This window comes from Urocampus carinirostris, chromosome 1 (assembly GCF_059441175.1).
Source record: "Urocampus carinirostris isolate Australia breed hairy pipefish chromosome 1, RoL_Ucar_1.0, whole genome shotgun sequence".
Lineage (NCBI taxonomy): Eukaryota > Metazoa > Chordata > Actinopteri > Syngnathiformes > Syngnathidae > Urocampus > Urocampus carinirostris.
This window is the reverse complement of record NC_142349.1, coordinates 34758009-34773469: the sequence shown is the minus strand read 5'-3', so window position 1 is coordinate 34773469 and position 15461 is coordinate 34758009. Positions and strand designations below refer to the sequence as shown.

At 39.1% G+C, this 15461-nt stretch overlaps 1 protein-coding gene across 3 annotated transcripts in view; it reads left to right on the top strand.

The window, feature by feature from the left end:
- cadm3 (cell adhesion molecule 3) overlaps positions 1-14919 on the top strand; it is a 171632-nt gene extending 156713 nt beyond the window's left edge. For all 3 annotated transcript variants that reach the window (XM_088336610.1, XM_088336601.1, XM_088336594.1), the window contains 2 exons: positions 3036-3161; positions 10360-14919. In XM_088336610.1, the coding sequence (XP_088192736.1) occupies positions 3036-3161; positions 10360-10478 (245 nt within the window). In that variant the 3' untranslated portion in view covers positions 10479-14919. The remainder of the gene's footprint in view (positions 1-3035; positions 3162-10359) is intronic.
- Positions 14920-15461: the final 542 nt, after the last annotated feature.

The window sequence follows — 15461 nt, the reverse complement described above, 5'->3', positions numbered from 1 at the left end:
ACTGGACTGAGAAGCTCACTGTCTCAGGAACTTTGGGAGGCCATCATGCTGATGTACACGGAAAAGGAAATTCTCATGTCTATAGACCACTAGTCTCAAACTTAATTTCCTTGGGGGCCGACAGAGCTAGTGTCTAAGTGAGGTTGGGCCAAATCAGGTTTCCCACAAAAAAAAAAAATCTGATAAAAACTTAACACTGTACGCGGAGCCTCTTCAAAAGAATTTCTTCATTCACTTGCTGGTTGCACTACACAATATAATGACATCTAGTGGTCAAAAAACGAATTTCAAATGATTCATAGTGTGCATAGGCTAGGGGCGATTTTCGGTTGAGAGATTTAGGGGTGCTGAGCACCCAAATTGTATAGCTGGTTAAAAACATGTTTATTGTTATTTAACATGAAGTGATACACCATGTCAATTCAGTTATGATAAGATTTTAATTAAAATATATTGCTAAAGGCTTTTTTATTTATAAAGGCCATTTTTATCAATTTAATGTTTATTTTAACGCTCTTTATATTAACTGAATGTTGGTTTAAGGCTGTTTTTATTAATTGCATGTTTGTTTGAAGGCCGTTTTTAATAACTGAATGTTCCTCTATTTAAATCTAATGATGGCACTCTTGGGCTTCCATGATAACATAATCCCACAGTATTTCACTGGAGCCTCCACAGACTCCGCCGCTATGCCACAAGTGACATTAACCGAGCCAAAAAGGAACAAGAGCGGTGCTAGGAATTATATGGACTGAACATTTTCAAGGGGGTGGAGTAGTGTATTTCAGATGCTGCAGTGTTCACATTTTTTGTTTTGTTTTACTCTTTTTATATTTTAGCAAGCGTATTTTATCATATTCAAATCTATCCTGAGTTTTAAAAATGTTATCATTTTTGGGGGTGCCCGGCTTGAATTTGAAAAACAGGCTGGTTACGCCCGTGTACATATGTAAACATGTTTTCATCTACATCAGAATCTTCATATAATTTTCCTTTTAATTAAAACAGTAGAGAGTTTTCTGTTAACTTATCAACATATACCTGAATTTCTTCCCAATATAAATGCCTCCTAAGAGCTCGCTGCTGTTCCATTCATTCAAAGTTCTCCTTCATGGAAATATGGGCAGGCTTTGGGTAGAAAAAGTGGGCCCATTGCGGCCCTGTCCGTCGCTGTTGTCTTCTGTCGAAGTCCAGGTCTTTTTGAATTGCCAACCTTACTAGTGCATTCGTTTTTTCTTAAAATGCACCCAACTGTTGATTTGGCTTCTCCAACCTTTTCAGGTCTCTTATGGATTCATTCTCTTATTAGTCTAATCTGCTTCACCTTCATTGAGGGCTTTTTGAAGGCATGAGGTGTGGTCACAATAACAGCTTCCAAATGCAAAACCACACAAGACCTTTTCACTACTCAATTTATGACAGGTAAACAAGGGAGTTTTCTGAGTCAACTACAGCCTTCTGAGTCAATTGTCCAATTTCTTTTCTTCCCTTGAAAAATAGGTATGAAGAGTGTAAAGGGCTTTAATTCCTAAACCCTTAGTCTGACTTGGATGTGGAAAGTCTCAAATTGCAGCTGAAATTGTGCACTTTAAGCCCATATTATTGAATTTTCAGCTAAAATAAAAAAAACTTGTGTCACTTTGCAAATTATTTTGGGCCCAACTGGAACAAAGGGGTGGGCAAACTTTGAGTGGCAAGCCGCATTTGGTAAAATTTTTGGCCAACGAGGAAAATGAATGATTAATTCTATTGTCTGGATCTGATACCTTGGCAATGCATTAAGTAAATAGATATGAAGAAATATATAGTTTTCTCCTTACTATATGGTGCACTGGATTATAAGGCCACCCCCCCAAAAAATGGTATTTGTCATACCTATTTTCATATAGGAGTTGCACTGGACTATAAGGTGCATGGATTAAAAACTACAATAAGGGCTACCATAGCTATTCATGTATAACCTTTGCACATTTAAATCACTTTTGGTATGCATCAGTGCAATGATTGCTCAGATGATAAATGCCGTTCACCTCAATCGCAAATCATTTTATGCAACGGGAATCAAGCCTGGGTCGCGATAATGTGTGCGCCGAAACCTAACCACTTGACAAATATTGATACAGATGACACATGAAAAGGCTTTCCATTTTATCTCATTATCACACTATTTTTATGCAAAGTGCCAGAGATTAATACAAATACAGTAGTGTACCGTCAAACCTGTAGGAATGCAAACTTGTCAACTGTATTGTGTGTTATATGAGACGCACTGAGTTATAATGCAAAATATTTGACCAATTTGAAGTCTTCCGATGCATGCAGACATCTACATTTTTTTTTTCTTTCTTTTTTTTTTTTTATAAATAAACCATTTTATCAAACTGTTTTTGAAACATTCAGAATCAGAGCAATATCCCATACAGTATTGTGCTAATTTTAAAGCACCAATTTTGATAATACGAATTAAAAAACATTTGATAAATAGCTTCATAAATAAAAAAAATAAGGTAAATTCTGGGCTAGAAGACGATACTATTTTAAACACCGCAGCTTAAACTACAGTGTTCCTTTTTTTTCTCACGGCTGGATTTTCTTTTTGCCCAACAACAGTTGACCAACAAAATGATTAGTAATTGAACGAGGTCCAATTAAATCGCATGATTAATCACAACTTCAGCTATTATAAATCAATGTAGGTGTGCGGGTTTGCTTTTTGGAAGAATGCAGTGAGTATCAAAAATGTTTGATGATTTTGGCCCTCGGTCGCAAAATTCTTCAAGTGGGGGGGACAGAGGCTTGACAGAGGCTGCAATGATGGCACAAGCCAAGAAATGGCGGCAGAGAGTAACAAATTTCAGAATTCAGTACAGCTTCTTTAATGCTTTGTGGAAAATAGAGCCCTAATAAAAGAGTTATCTTATTTTTATATCCCTATATGAAGAGGTCACTAATAGATTGTGTACACTCCTCTCCTTGATTCCATCCTTACCCTATCACCTCCACCCGTCCCCATTTCCTCCTCCTTGCCTCTTCAGACCCTACGGCGATGTCAACGTCATCGGGCGTGGACCATGCGGTGATCGGCGGCGTGGTGGCCGTCATTGTCTTCATCCTGTTGTGCCTCCTCATCGTCTTCGGGAGATACCTTATCAGACACAAAGGTCTGGCGCATTCTCACTTACATGTACGCTAGCTAAACAAAATAAAACACGGTTAATCCGGATACAAGTGAACCAGGAAAATCATCCGGATTATCAGAGTATCCGGATTTGCCGGTGTCCGGTATTCTCAGACCGCTTGACCTCAAAATGATGTTTAGTAGAAAATAAATGAATAACTCATCTGGTTTCTATTGAACAGTAATTCACACGTTTATATTCACACGGATGAAATGAGAATATGAATGAAACACACTTCACTTACTCTACTTCTGGGTGCGAACAGATGCTTTGGCGTTTGGATCCCTTTAAAATGTCATAGGATATGATAATGTTTGAGGTTTCATGTGAAAATAAACGGTGATATCTTTCTTCTTCAAAATAGGCAAAACTATTTACAAGGTAGTGCATGGAGACTGGCCTAAATTGGAATAGTGCCGTGAAAAAAAACAATGGTGCAATGAAAAGTAGTGCAATAAGATTTAGCGGCAACAACTATTCCAAAACAAGTCGATCAATAAGATATAAATGCACATTTTTCAAAGCAACTGTCCAAATATCTATTTTTCACACTTTTGCACGCTTGTTTAGATTGGTAGTGGCCCTGTGGAGGAAACTATTTCTTAGACGGTTAGTTCTTGTTTTAAAGGACCTGTAGCGCCTACCATAGGGCAACAAGTCAAAGGTGCTACCAACTTTGAATTCCCCCATTTTTCTACACATGTTTTTAGCAAACTACAAAATATGCATTTTGTATGAGCACTATGAAAATCTGCACCGCTTATCCTCAGTAGGGTCGCGGGGGTGATGGAGCCCATCACAGGTATCTTCGGGCAGAGGGCAGAGGGCAGGGGACAACCTGAACTGGTTGCCGGGTCAGAATTGTCTGTCCCTGTGTGCCCTGTGACTGGCTGGCAACCAGGTCAAGGTGTCCCCTGCCCACTGCCCGAAGACAGCTGGGATGGGCTCCAGCACCCCCGCGACCCTACTGAGGATAAGCGGTGCAGAGAATGGATGGACTATGAAAATCGAAAAGAAAAAATAAATCAAGCCATGTTCATTTTTCTATTGATAATGTTGATTGTTCATTGATTGTGTACAGTATAGCAGAGCCGTCATAAGCGAGCTAACTGGCTGCTTAGGGCCCCGGGTCCACTTCATTTTTTGGGTGCCAATATCTCTGTGTTTCCACTGAAAAATACTGCTACAGAAATACAACAAAAATACTACACAGCTACAAAACTAAATATCAAATATAATGCTTAAAAACAGGGACCTCATATATCATGTTGCCTTCATTCTGAAAACAAAAAAATAATATGGAAATACTACAAAACTACAACTACAGTAATATTATATTAAAAAATACTACTATAGAATTATTTACTCCAAAAATACTACAAAAAGACAACTACATTAATATTACAAAAATACTAACGAAATATGACAAAAATATTCCTATGGAAATACTACAAAAAAATCTATAAAAGTACTAATGAAATACTGCTTTGGAAATACATCAATTATACTTCTACTGAAATACAAAAAAAATACGAAAACACAATACTACACTATAAAAAAACTACTAAAAATATTACTACAAAATACGACTACAATGGGTTTACAACAGAAAAACTGCAAATTATAGCGATACTACAAAAATTATCCTACAGAAATATCACAAAAATACTACAAAAATAAATTATAGTAACACTATATTTGAAAAATACTACAGGTATACAACAAACATTCTTATTTGGAAATACTACTACATTCAACAGTGATAGTACAAAAATACTTAAAAAAAATAATACTACAGTAATACTACGAAAATACTTTAATCATAAAACTATTGTATTAATACAAAAATACTATGAAAATACTACAGATATGCAACAAGTAACTACTACTATCGAAATACTACAAAAATAGTAAAGAAATAAAACTACAGTCACAACAATAAACTACAGAACTTCAATTAAAATCCAGCTTCAGAAATACTACAAAAAAAACTACAAAACCCATAGTAATACTTCAAATCTTCATAACAAATAAAGTGCTTAAAACAGGGACCTAATATACTATTTTTGCCCTAATTGTGGTCGTTTCAAAACCAATTTGATGAAACTAATCCATTGAAAAAGAAGTATAACATGCGATCCCTGACTCCAAATAGTTGTCCATTCCTGGAGTACAACATCAAATGAGTTTTGGTAAGTATGCAAACTAACAAGTAATTGAGGGCTCCAAATCAAATTTTGCTTAGGGCCCCATGAAGGTGCAGGACCGTCCTGTGTAGTGTGCATTCTACAAAACATGTTGGAAATCTGGAAATTGTCTGAAATATGATTTTTAACATTCGGCAGTTTTAGATATAATGTATTATGTGTACACACATTATATATTTTTTAGGTTAGAAAACATTTTTAAATTAAAAATAGAAGAACTTCTGCTGACAAATCAGAAACATGCAAATAATTAAGATTTAGGTAGTGTCACGTGGCGTGGTGGAGTGGAAGGGGTGACCGGACCAGAACGGAGGCAGGAAGGGAGAACTCATATGCGTTGACGATCATAAGTTTTATTTAACAAAATAAAAGTCACCCAATACTCCGGGACCAAAACAGAACAATACAGAGTTCCTCCGGCACGAACTCAACAGGACAAGGCATAACAGACGGAAAATGTTTAAACCTAAAACAGGACAAGGCATAACAGACCTGGGATTGTGTAATGAGCCAGCGCCCGCCAAACCCAAAATCCAGCCTTAAATAGCAGACCAGCAATCAGCTGATCTGCTGCAGCTGAGTTCGGGGGCGCGGCAGACTGGTAGCCATGGCGACCGTGACAGAGCCCCCCCTTTAAGGGACAGCTCCTGAGGTCCCTAAAAAAGGAAAAAAATAAATAAATACTACCTCACGCCCCGGAATGGTTCGACGCTCGGCAGGGTTGGGGGGGGCCGGCTGGCAAACTGGACCGGCAAACACGAGGACAGACAGGGAATCAGAACCGGCAAACACAGAGGACAGACAGAGATTCAGAACCGGCAAACACAGAGGACAGACAGAGATTCAGAACCGGCAAACACAGAGGACAGTCAAAATTGGCAAAAACAGGCGAGAGTCAAAATCAGGACCGGCAAAACAGGAGAGAGTCAAAATCAGAACCGGCAAAACAGGAGAGAGTCAAGATCAGAACCGGCAAAACAGGAGAGAGTCAAAATCAGAACCGGCAAAACAGGAGCAGCGGAGTCGGACTGGCAGGCAGAGGAGTCGGACTGGCAGGCAGCGGAGTCGGACTGGCAGGCAGCGGAGTCGGCCCGGCAGGCAGCGGAGTCGGCCCGGCAGGCAGCGGAGTCGGCCCGGCAGGCAGCGGAGTCGGAGTCGGCCCGGCAGGCAGCGGAGTCGGCCCGGCAGGCAGCGGAGTCGGAGTCGGCCCGGCAGGCAGCGGAGTCGGAGTCGGACTGGCACGCAGGGGAGACTGAATAGCAGGCAATCGGCACGGGAGTCGAGCAGGCAGGCATGAGAGTCGAACAGGCAGGCGTCAATTCCTCCCGGGACCCCATTCGAGGCACAGCAATGGCCACGATGGGCGGGGCCGTGGTTCGAACGGGCAGGGAGTCGAAGTCGGACTCAGTGGGCGCTTGCCAAGCTGCGTTCTCCAGGTCTCCCCAAATCGCGCTGGGATCGTTCGCTGAGTTCTTGTCGTGGCTGGCTCATTCTGTCACGTGGCGTGGTGGAGTGGAAGGGGTGACCGGACCAGAACGGAGGCAGGAAGGGAGAAGTCATATGCGTTGACGATCATAAGTTTTATTTAACAAAATAAAAGTCACCCAATACTCCGGGACCAAAACAGAACAATACAGAGTTCCTCCGGCACGAACTCAACAGGACAAGGCATAACAGACGGAAAATGTTTAAACCTAAAACAGGACAAGGGATAACAGACCTGGGATTGTGTAATGAGCCAGCGCCCGCCAAACCCAAAATCCAGCCTTAAATAGCAGACCAGAGTTCGGGGGCGCGGCAGACTGGTAGCCATGGCGACCGTGACAGGTAGTTAGTTTTTTAGTTAATGTAGTGAAATAGAAAAGGATGGCCCTCAGACCAGTACAAAAAATCAGCTATTTAATAAGAATTGACTTAAGTGTACTTAAGTCATAGAAATACACACCCAAATACATATTTCTTAATGTTGTGTGCATTTTACAACAAGCATTAACAGCTCAGCTAAGTCCGCCTCAAAAATGTAGTCTGGGATCCACATATTAGAGTGTGAATCGAATATATTTTTTTAATTTATCATTTTTATTTATATGGCTCGAATAACTGTGACTTGATTTATCCCCCACGCCAGTATATTGTAAATACACAGAAAATAGGTAATTATTGTGAATCCCTAATATAAATATATCTATAGTGAGTATAATCGTTTCACAAATTGAATGGATGGATATTTGGCGAGAATATAGTTAAAAATCTCAATGCGAACAGCAGAGGGCAGCGTTGGCCTTGAAAAGAAATAAGGGTCACTCCGGATCACAACATATATATCAATACTGTACTTCAAAAATCCGAAAGAGAAATTGTGTATCATTACCGTATCATAGTGGTATTAGAACACCATTCATTAAAAAAATAAAACATTGATTTTAATAGTAAACAAAAATACACAAACTAACAATATAAACATGCTCGAAGGTCATGAAAGTTATCATTTTACATACAGGGTTGGGTAGGGTTACTTTAACTTGATTACTTTCAATTACTTTTGGATTACTCCAATACCAAATATGCTAATAAAAGACAAAATAAACTAAATATGAATAAAATTACTAAATTTTGTGCAGGCTTGGGGAGTAACAGAATACATGGAACGGCAAAAATGATGTTGGCAAGCTGTTTGGATGTATTTTCATTTTGTTTCTGTCGCATTTTATGTTAGTTTTGCCTGAGATCAAAGAGATCAAAACCAGGAGAGAAAGCTTACCAAGTGTTGTGAGTCATCATTTCATTCATATTTAGTTTATTTTGTCTTTTATTAGCATATTTGGTATTGGAGTAATCCAAAAGTAATTGAAAGTAATCAAGTTAAAGTAACCCTACCCAACCCTGTTTACATAACATGAGGATCACCTAGTGGGAGCTGACATAGTTGTCCGCCATCTTGCTGAAAAAATAAAAACCTTTTGAAAGGCTGGACAAATAATTGAGAAGAAAAAAATGTGCAGTTTGGTCATTTTAAGTCTCCACTCATTTTCAGTTGCACTATACGACCAGGTAGCCCCCTGTAAGCCCCCAGATTACTGATACTGAGTAACCCACAGACAACCAGTGATGGGTCATTGTGATTTTCCAGGGAATTTGATAACACTTGGCATAATGTTTTAGTGGTTGACTAACCCAGTTTTAACTCTACATTACTTCTTAAATTGCAACCTAGCTATAAGTAACAACATAGTAATAGCATGATAAGTTATTTTAGAAATTCATATAAAAATGGTAGCCATTTGATCTAAAGAGAACTAACATGATTGTCTGCCATCTGCAATCCAAGGGTATCTTCCCCCCCTAAAAAAAACCCCGGTAAAAACCGTGAAAATAATTGAGAAGAAAAATGGTGCAGTTTGGTCACCATGAGTCTCCTCAGTTTGTATTCCTTATTATGCTTTGTAGCACTCGATTTTGGTAGCACTATACAATACAGCAAGTTTTCGAGTCCTGGGCCACATAGGTTTGAAAAGATTTGCATGGGCGGCACGGCAGCTGAGTGGTTAGCGAGTCCGCGGCACTGTTCTGAAGTCTCGGGATCAAATCCACCTACCAGCATTCCTTTGCAGAGTTGGCATGTTCTCCCTGTTCTTGCGTGGGTTTTCTCCGGGCACTCGGGTTTCCTCCGAAAAACATACATGTCAGGTTAAATCGCCAGTCCAAATCCTCACTAGGTGTGAATGAGCAAGTGAGTTCTCTGTCCCTGTGTGCTCTGCGACCGACTGGCAACCAGTTCATAGTGTCCCCTGCCCACTGCCTGAAGATAGCTGGGATGTGCTCCAGCATCCCCACGACCCTACTGAGGTATAAGCGGTGTAGATAATGGATGGATGGATGGCCAAAGGGGAAAAAAAGTGTGCACAATCGTGGATTGACTTCTGAAAAGAGAAGTAAAACATTTACAACTCTTTCACAATGTCCAAAAAATTGGCTTACGTTTAATACACATTTGCAAAGGTTTAGTGTTGAAAACTGCTTCTCTCCAAATGGCCTAAATGCCTAAACCTACCCTTTGAAAAATGTGTAAAATGCAATGTTTAGTTTTCACATTGTTATCAAATTTGACAAGGTTTTAGGTAAGGCTTCAAGCTATTGTCTCACCTGTTTTCTAGCAATGATACACCAGCTACACTTATCTGCAGGCAAAAAAAATCAGGCGAGGATAAAAACTTTCTATTTCTGTGTGTTACTCAACGTTAGTAGAACTTCAAGTTATTATTTCAGTTTGGGGGAAAGGGTTAGTGTTAACTTTCAAAAGAGAACAAAACCGTCCATATTCTCCAAACAGTTCAAGAACAGCATTCAAATTACTATGTACATCTTGGATTGAGATTTCAGGAAAACTTTACAGGAACCGTAAGTGGCTTACTATGACCACAAATTAGTTCACAAATCCATCCATCCATCCATCCATCCATTATCTGCACCGCTTATCCTAAGTAGGGTCGCTGGGGGTTGCTGGAGCCCATCCCAGCTATCTTCGGGCAGTGGGCAGGGGACACCTCGAACTGGTTGCCAGCCAGTCACAGGGCACACAGACACAGACAACTCACTCATTCACACCTAGGGACAGTTTGGACCGGCCAATTAACCTGACATGCATGTTTTTGGAAAACAGAGTGCCCGGAGGAAACCCACGCAAGCACGGGGAGAACATGAAAACCCCACACAGGAAGGCTGGTAGCTGGATTTGAACCCATGACCTTAGAACTGTGCCGCGCACACACTAACCAATGCGCTGCCATGCTGCCTCACTAATCTAACTTGTTGCCCCCGTGCTTTGGCTGTTAATAAAATGTAATATTGCCATTCAACACATTCAGTGCCATTGTCGTCTTAAGACGTAAAATGTCCGATTTTTATTTCAGTAAGTGGGCAGGAAATGACCCAAGATGGGATTTGTTGCCACATCATCATTTTTTGTCTCCCAGGAACGTATTTGACCCACGAGGCCAAAGGCTCAGACGACGCCCCCGATGCCGACACGGCCATCATTAACGCAGAGGGCGGAAACTCCGGAACCGAGGACAAGAAGGAATACTTCATCTAGAGAGACAGAAAAGGAAAGAGGGGGACACAGGAAAGAACAATCTTACATATTGTTTTCACCGCACTCAGTCGGCTGAGAAACGGGCAAAGTTGGGGTGAGGACTTAGTTTGCTCCGATACAGGGACGTGAGATTTGCACTGACACACACGCAACCACTTACTAACATGGTATTATTACGTTACCGTCCAAACGTCCCATTTTCTAAACAGCTCCGAAATTGTAACTCACATTACTTCCTGATTCATTTGACCACCTTAACCTGGCATACGCTTCAAATACATCCGCATATCTACCAAATATATAAAAAAAAAGAAATCGTTTTTGACACCTTACTCCCCCACCCTATCAAACCACACTACATACATGTGTACGTATAACTTTATACATATATAAATATATAAGTATGAGCATTCTTTTAACTGGACGGAACCGGTGTTCGGTGCGCCTGTATATAGGGGAAACCAAGGGAAAAAAACCCTTCTCACTCATGTATCCTCCAGTACTCCTATTGCCTGTTTTTATTACATGCGTTCAGAGTATCTGAGTTGGTAAAAATACAAAATATTCATAAGTACCAACAATGGCATTGCAATGTAAAGTAACTTCAACTGCAAAAAAAAATAGTTTTAGATTTCTTTCCTTTCTTTAAAGTGTGTAACTTTGGGAGGTTGTTTTTTTTTAAGCTTTTATTAATGATTCTTAGGGCCTCACTGAAAAAATATACTCTTGTCTAGGAAGGTAGTTATCGATTTAAGTACATCTAAGTAATGTTTTCAAGAAAGAACAGAAACAAAAACCCCAAAAAGTATTTATTGTATTCGAATACATGCCAACCTTTTGACATTAAAAAAAAGCAGTTGTTAAGTTTAAATTTTAGGAACACGAGTAAGGCGAGAAGAAAACAATGGATTTTGAACTTGCAAGGAGGTCAGGAAGAAGGATTTTCAGATTAAATAATCCCGAAGCCCCCTCTTTTTATTAAATCTTCAAGGTTACAAAAAAACCCATCAGGGTGTGGGGATCAAAGAACAGCAGAATGATTCTCAGTAGCAAAAATGGCGGTCAAAATAATGAACAACACCGTGTCAAAATAAGAAACTGGCATCCTATGATATCTCCAGAAGTGGCAAACTTTTACCAAAACAGAAATCTTAATACGATTGTTGATGCAGTTTATTCATGGGCAAAGATTTAGTCTTGCTTTAAGATAAAGCAGCCCTAGACCAAAATACTAGTCTCAAGTCACATTTGAACAAAACAGTGGATTTTCATTTTTTTTAAATGGGTATTTGAATAGGATAAATGTCGTAGTATAACGCATAAAATGGTAGCGTTGGTGAGTATGTGTTGGTAAAATTCTGAGGGGTACAAATTGGAAAAATAAATGCAAGGTGCATGAAACAAATCTTTGTAACCATGTTGTGAAATAGCAACATTGTTTTGGATTCAAAGTGTTTTTTTTTTAAAGATTTTTTTAGGATAGATATAATTTTATTGTATTTTTAAAAATTTGATTCTAAAATTTAAGTGATACATTGTTATTTTTTTAACAAGGAAGAAATTGTCAACTCAACTTAACTTCCACCTTACAAGTCCTTAAAAAGTGTTTTACATTCGAAGACTTACCCAGCTCCTGATGAGCAACTCGCGGTTCAGGATTTTGTGAAGGAGACATTGTGTAGTATTTAGCGCCTCTTACTGGTTAAAAAAAAAAAAACCCTTCATTCATTAACAAAAATAACTGAATTGAATAATAAGCAAAAATACATAAACTGTCACATAAACGTTATTTTTTTATAAACACTTGGCTCTAGAAATGTTTCACATGACATGAGCCTCACCTGATATAATTGTCCGCCATCTTGCTGAAACGGTTACCCCCCAAAACCAAAAACCTTGTCAAATGCCGGGCAAAAAAAATGAGCCACAGAAAAGGTGCGGATTCGTCTCTTTGAGTCTCCGTTTGTAACCTTGTGCTTTTTAGCACTTGTTTTCGGTTGGACTTCACAATACAAAGTCATTTTGGGGTCAAATAATACACAGTGTCCCTTTAAAGCAGGAGTCAGGAACGTGTAGCTCGTGTGCCAAGTGCGGCTATTTTCATTTGAATCAGAGAAAATTCACTTTTAGGCCAACAGTGCAACTCTGTGTTTCTACCACTAGGAGCAGGAGCGCTGTAGTGCTAATCTACCTTGAAGGTTTTCTGTGTCTGTTAGCCAATGAGATGCATCAGAAAATGCATACCTTCCTTTTACGATTTCCTGGATATTTTTTCAATTGTAGTTTGTAAAAGTTCTGAAATAATTCAGTATCATAAACGACACGATTGAATACGGAAGTTTGTAAATTTCAAAGATGTCAAAGATTTGCATCTATAGAACGGAACGGAGGACAAATAAAGACCACTCGATTCCTGAGGTTAGAATGGTGACCACGTCACATAACTGAAGGTAAATACATCCGTATCCTCGTGTGTACTATTTAGTGACACATTTACGAAAGAACTCTGCTCGCACCTTGTTTTGAAACCTTTTTACGACAAAAATGAGGGTCAAAATGAACCTCAATGATCCTAAGTAACTGCAGGAGGGAGACAAATTTTAACTTTGATATTTGTTGATATGGGGCACAAGCTCTGACATTTCTATTATTCAATATAATTTATGAAATCATCAAACGCGCTGAAGAATTAGATTCTGTCTGTAAAACAGATTTGGCCGTTTTTTTTTTTGAAGAATTAGTGTGGTTTTCTAAAAAATATATATACATATATTTTTCTAACATGGCTTATTGAGTCCAAAAGGTTCCCAAACCCTACTTTTAAGGGTGGTCACGATGACTGCCTGGGTTCAAACCCAAAACCTTCTAAGGTGCAAATTAAGACTCACACAAACCTACAGTATTCTGAATTTAAAAGTTATGGTAAATGGCGCTGAAGGTGCGGAGGTTCAGGGTTCAAGTCCAGCTACCACAGCCTCCCCGTGTGGAGTTTGGATGTTCTCCCCGCGCCTGCGTGGGTTTTCTTCCGGGCGTTCCGGTTTCCTCCCGCATTCCCAAAATTCTGTATGTCAGGTTAATTGGCCGGTCTAAATGGTCCCTAGGTGTGAATGAGCGAGTGAGTTGTCTGTCTCTGTGTGCCCTGCGACTGGCTGGCAACCAGTTCAGGGTGTCCCCTGCCCACTGCGCGAGGACAGCTGGGATGGGCTCCAGCAACCCCCCACGACCCTATGAGGATAAGCGGTGCAGATAATGGATGGATGGATAGTAATTGGTAAATAGTGTGCATTTATGTAGCACTTTTCAGGTTAGTTAAAAACAACAACAATGAAGTCAAATTTTGGGGGGTTAAAAACAACAGGTTTAAATAAACCCTCCAGTCATCTTATTTTCTCAGTGAGGCCCTCACTCATTGGATTTTTTTCCAGGATGAGTGAGTAAAATGTATTCGTTTTCCTTTTCCTTTTCTTTTAGTAATCAATATTTTTGGTCAAGTGTTTACAGAACTCCCTTTGCCCAAACACACAAAACTGTAGCTGAAATTCACCTATTCATTCTCTTGCAATAAAACTACAAGTTTCTAAACTTTATCGGCTTTTCACATCAACAACAATGCATATAAGAAATAAACGGAAAAATTACAATTTCACGCACACGGACAAAAAATACTTTATCACTCACACAGGTGTGGTTAAATTGTATACAATATTACCTTAAATACTTTGTAGAAAGATAATAAATAGAATAGAAACAAACTACATATAACAAAAGGGGAACTATTCAGGTGGAATATGCATGTCGATTGTAGACAAGTCATATGAATATGCAAATAATTTCCTTGCCACTCATCCATGATCACTGCCACTTTACACAGTAAAATCAAACAAAGGGACCAAGAATAATCTACAGAAAAGAAAACCACTTCTATCACCATGTGTTACATTTCAAAATCTGAAAAAAGTTCACAGTCCCCCAAAGATTGTTCTGACATTCGTATTATATAGAAAATGTGATTTATTTCTTGTCACTCATTCTTAATAAATAGGAAATAAACAAAACCCCTCAAAATAATCCATACTTTTAAGGAAAAAGTCAATGGCCGTTTTGCCACACACATAGTTCTTATTTACAGTTACTTGTCACTTTTTTTAAATTGTAACTAAGTTACCCCCCCAGATTACTGATACTGAAAGGTCGCATGTTACCTGGTAAGTAACTATCTAGTTACAAATTACTGTATATACTCGCATCGAAGCCAACCTCCTAAAATACTTTTAAATCGAATAAAATAATAAAAGAAATAGACGAAAATGTGCACACCAACCTGTGGAAGCAGTGAACGTTTCATATTTTTTGGCTCGTGCAATCTTGTAAGTTTGCAGACTAGACCCTCTGTATCCATATTATCTTTGGGCTTCAAACACAAGAAGACTTCCTTCTCCGTTTCTGTCCAAAACAGTTTTTCTCCAGACACAGCATATAGCAAATACAATTTTACCAAAACTCAGCAAACTTTTACCATAAATCCCATGACAATGTTTGCCCCATTGATTTTGCGACACACAACCAAGTAAGCTGACCATGTGATTTTATAGTTGTAAATTTAGCTTAGATGCGAGTATACATGGTAAGGAAAATATCTGCCTGAGGAAAATTTCAGTGCCCTCATACTGTGTGCTTAGAACGGCGCCAGCATAACTTTATTTAGTTGAACTTTAAGTTACATATAAACATCTATTGTTACTGGTGGATTGAGGATTGTCTGTAACATTATGAATAATGCAGGATTGTTTATCACCCGAAGAACATTGTAATTCATTATCTCCATTTAATGAGTAACGAACGCAGTAACTCTCCATGTAGGAACAGCAGTTGAGTTACTAAATTTAATTCATAATTGTAATACGTTAGTCCTAACACTGCTCGCATATCATCATGAATGATGTGAAATTTTCAATTAACAGTTATGTTCCAATGAGCGCAATC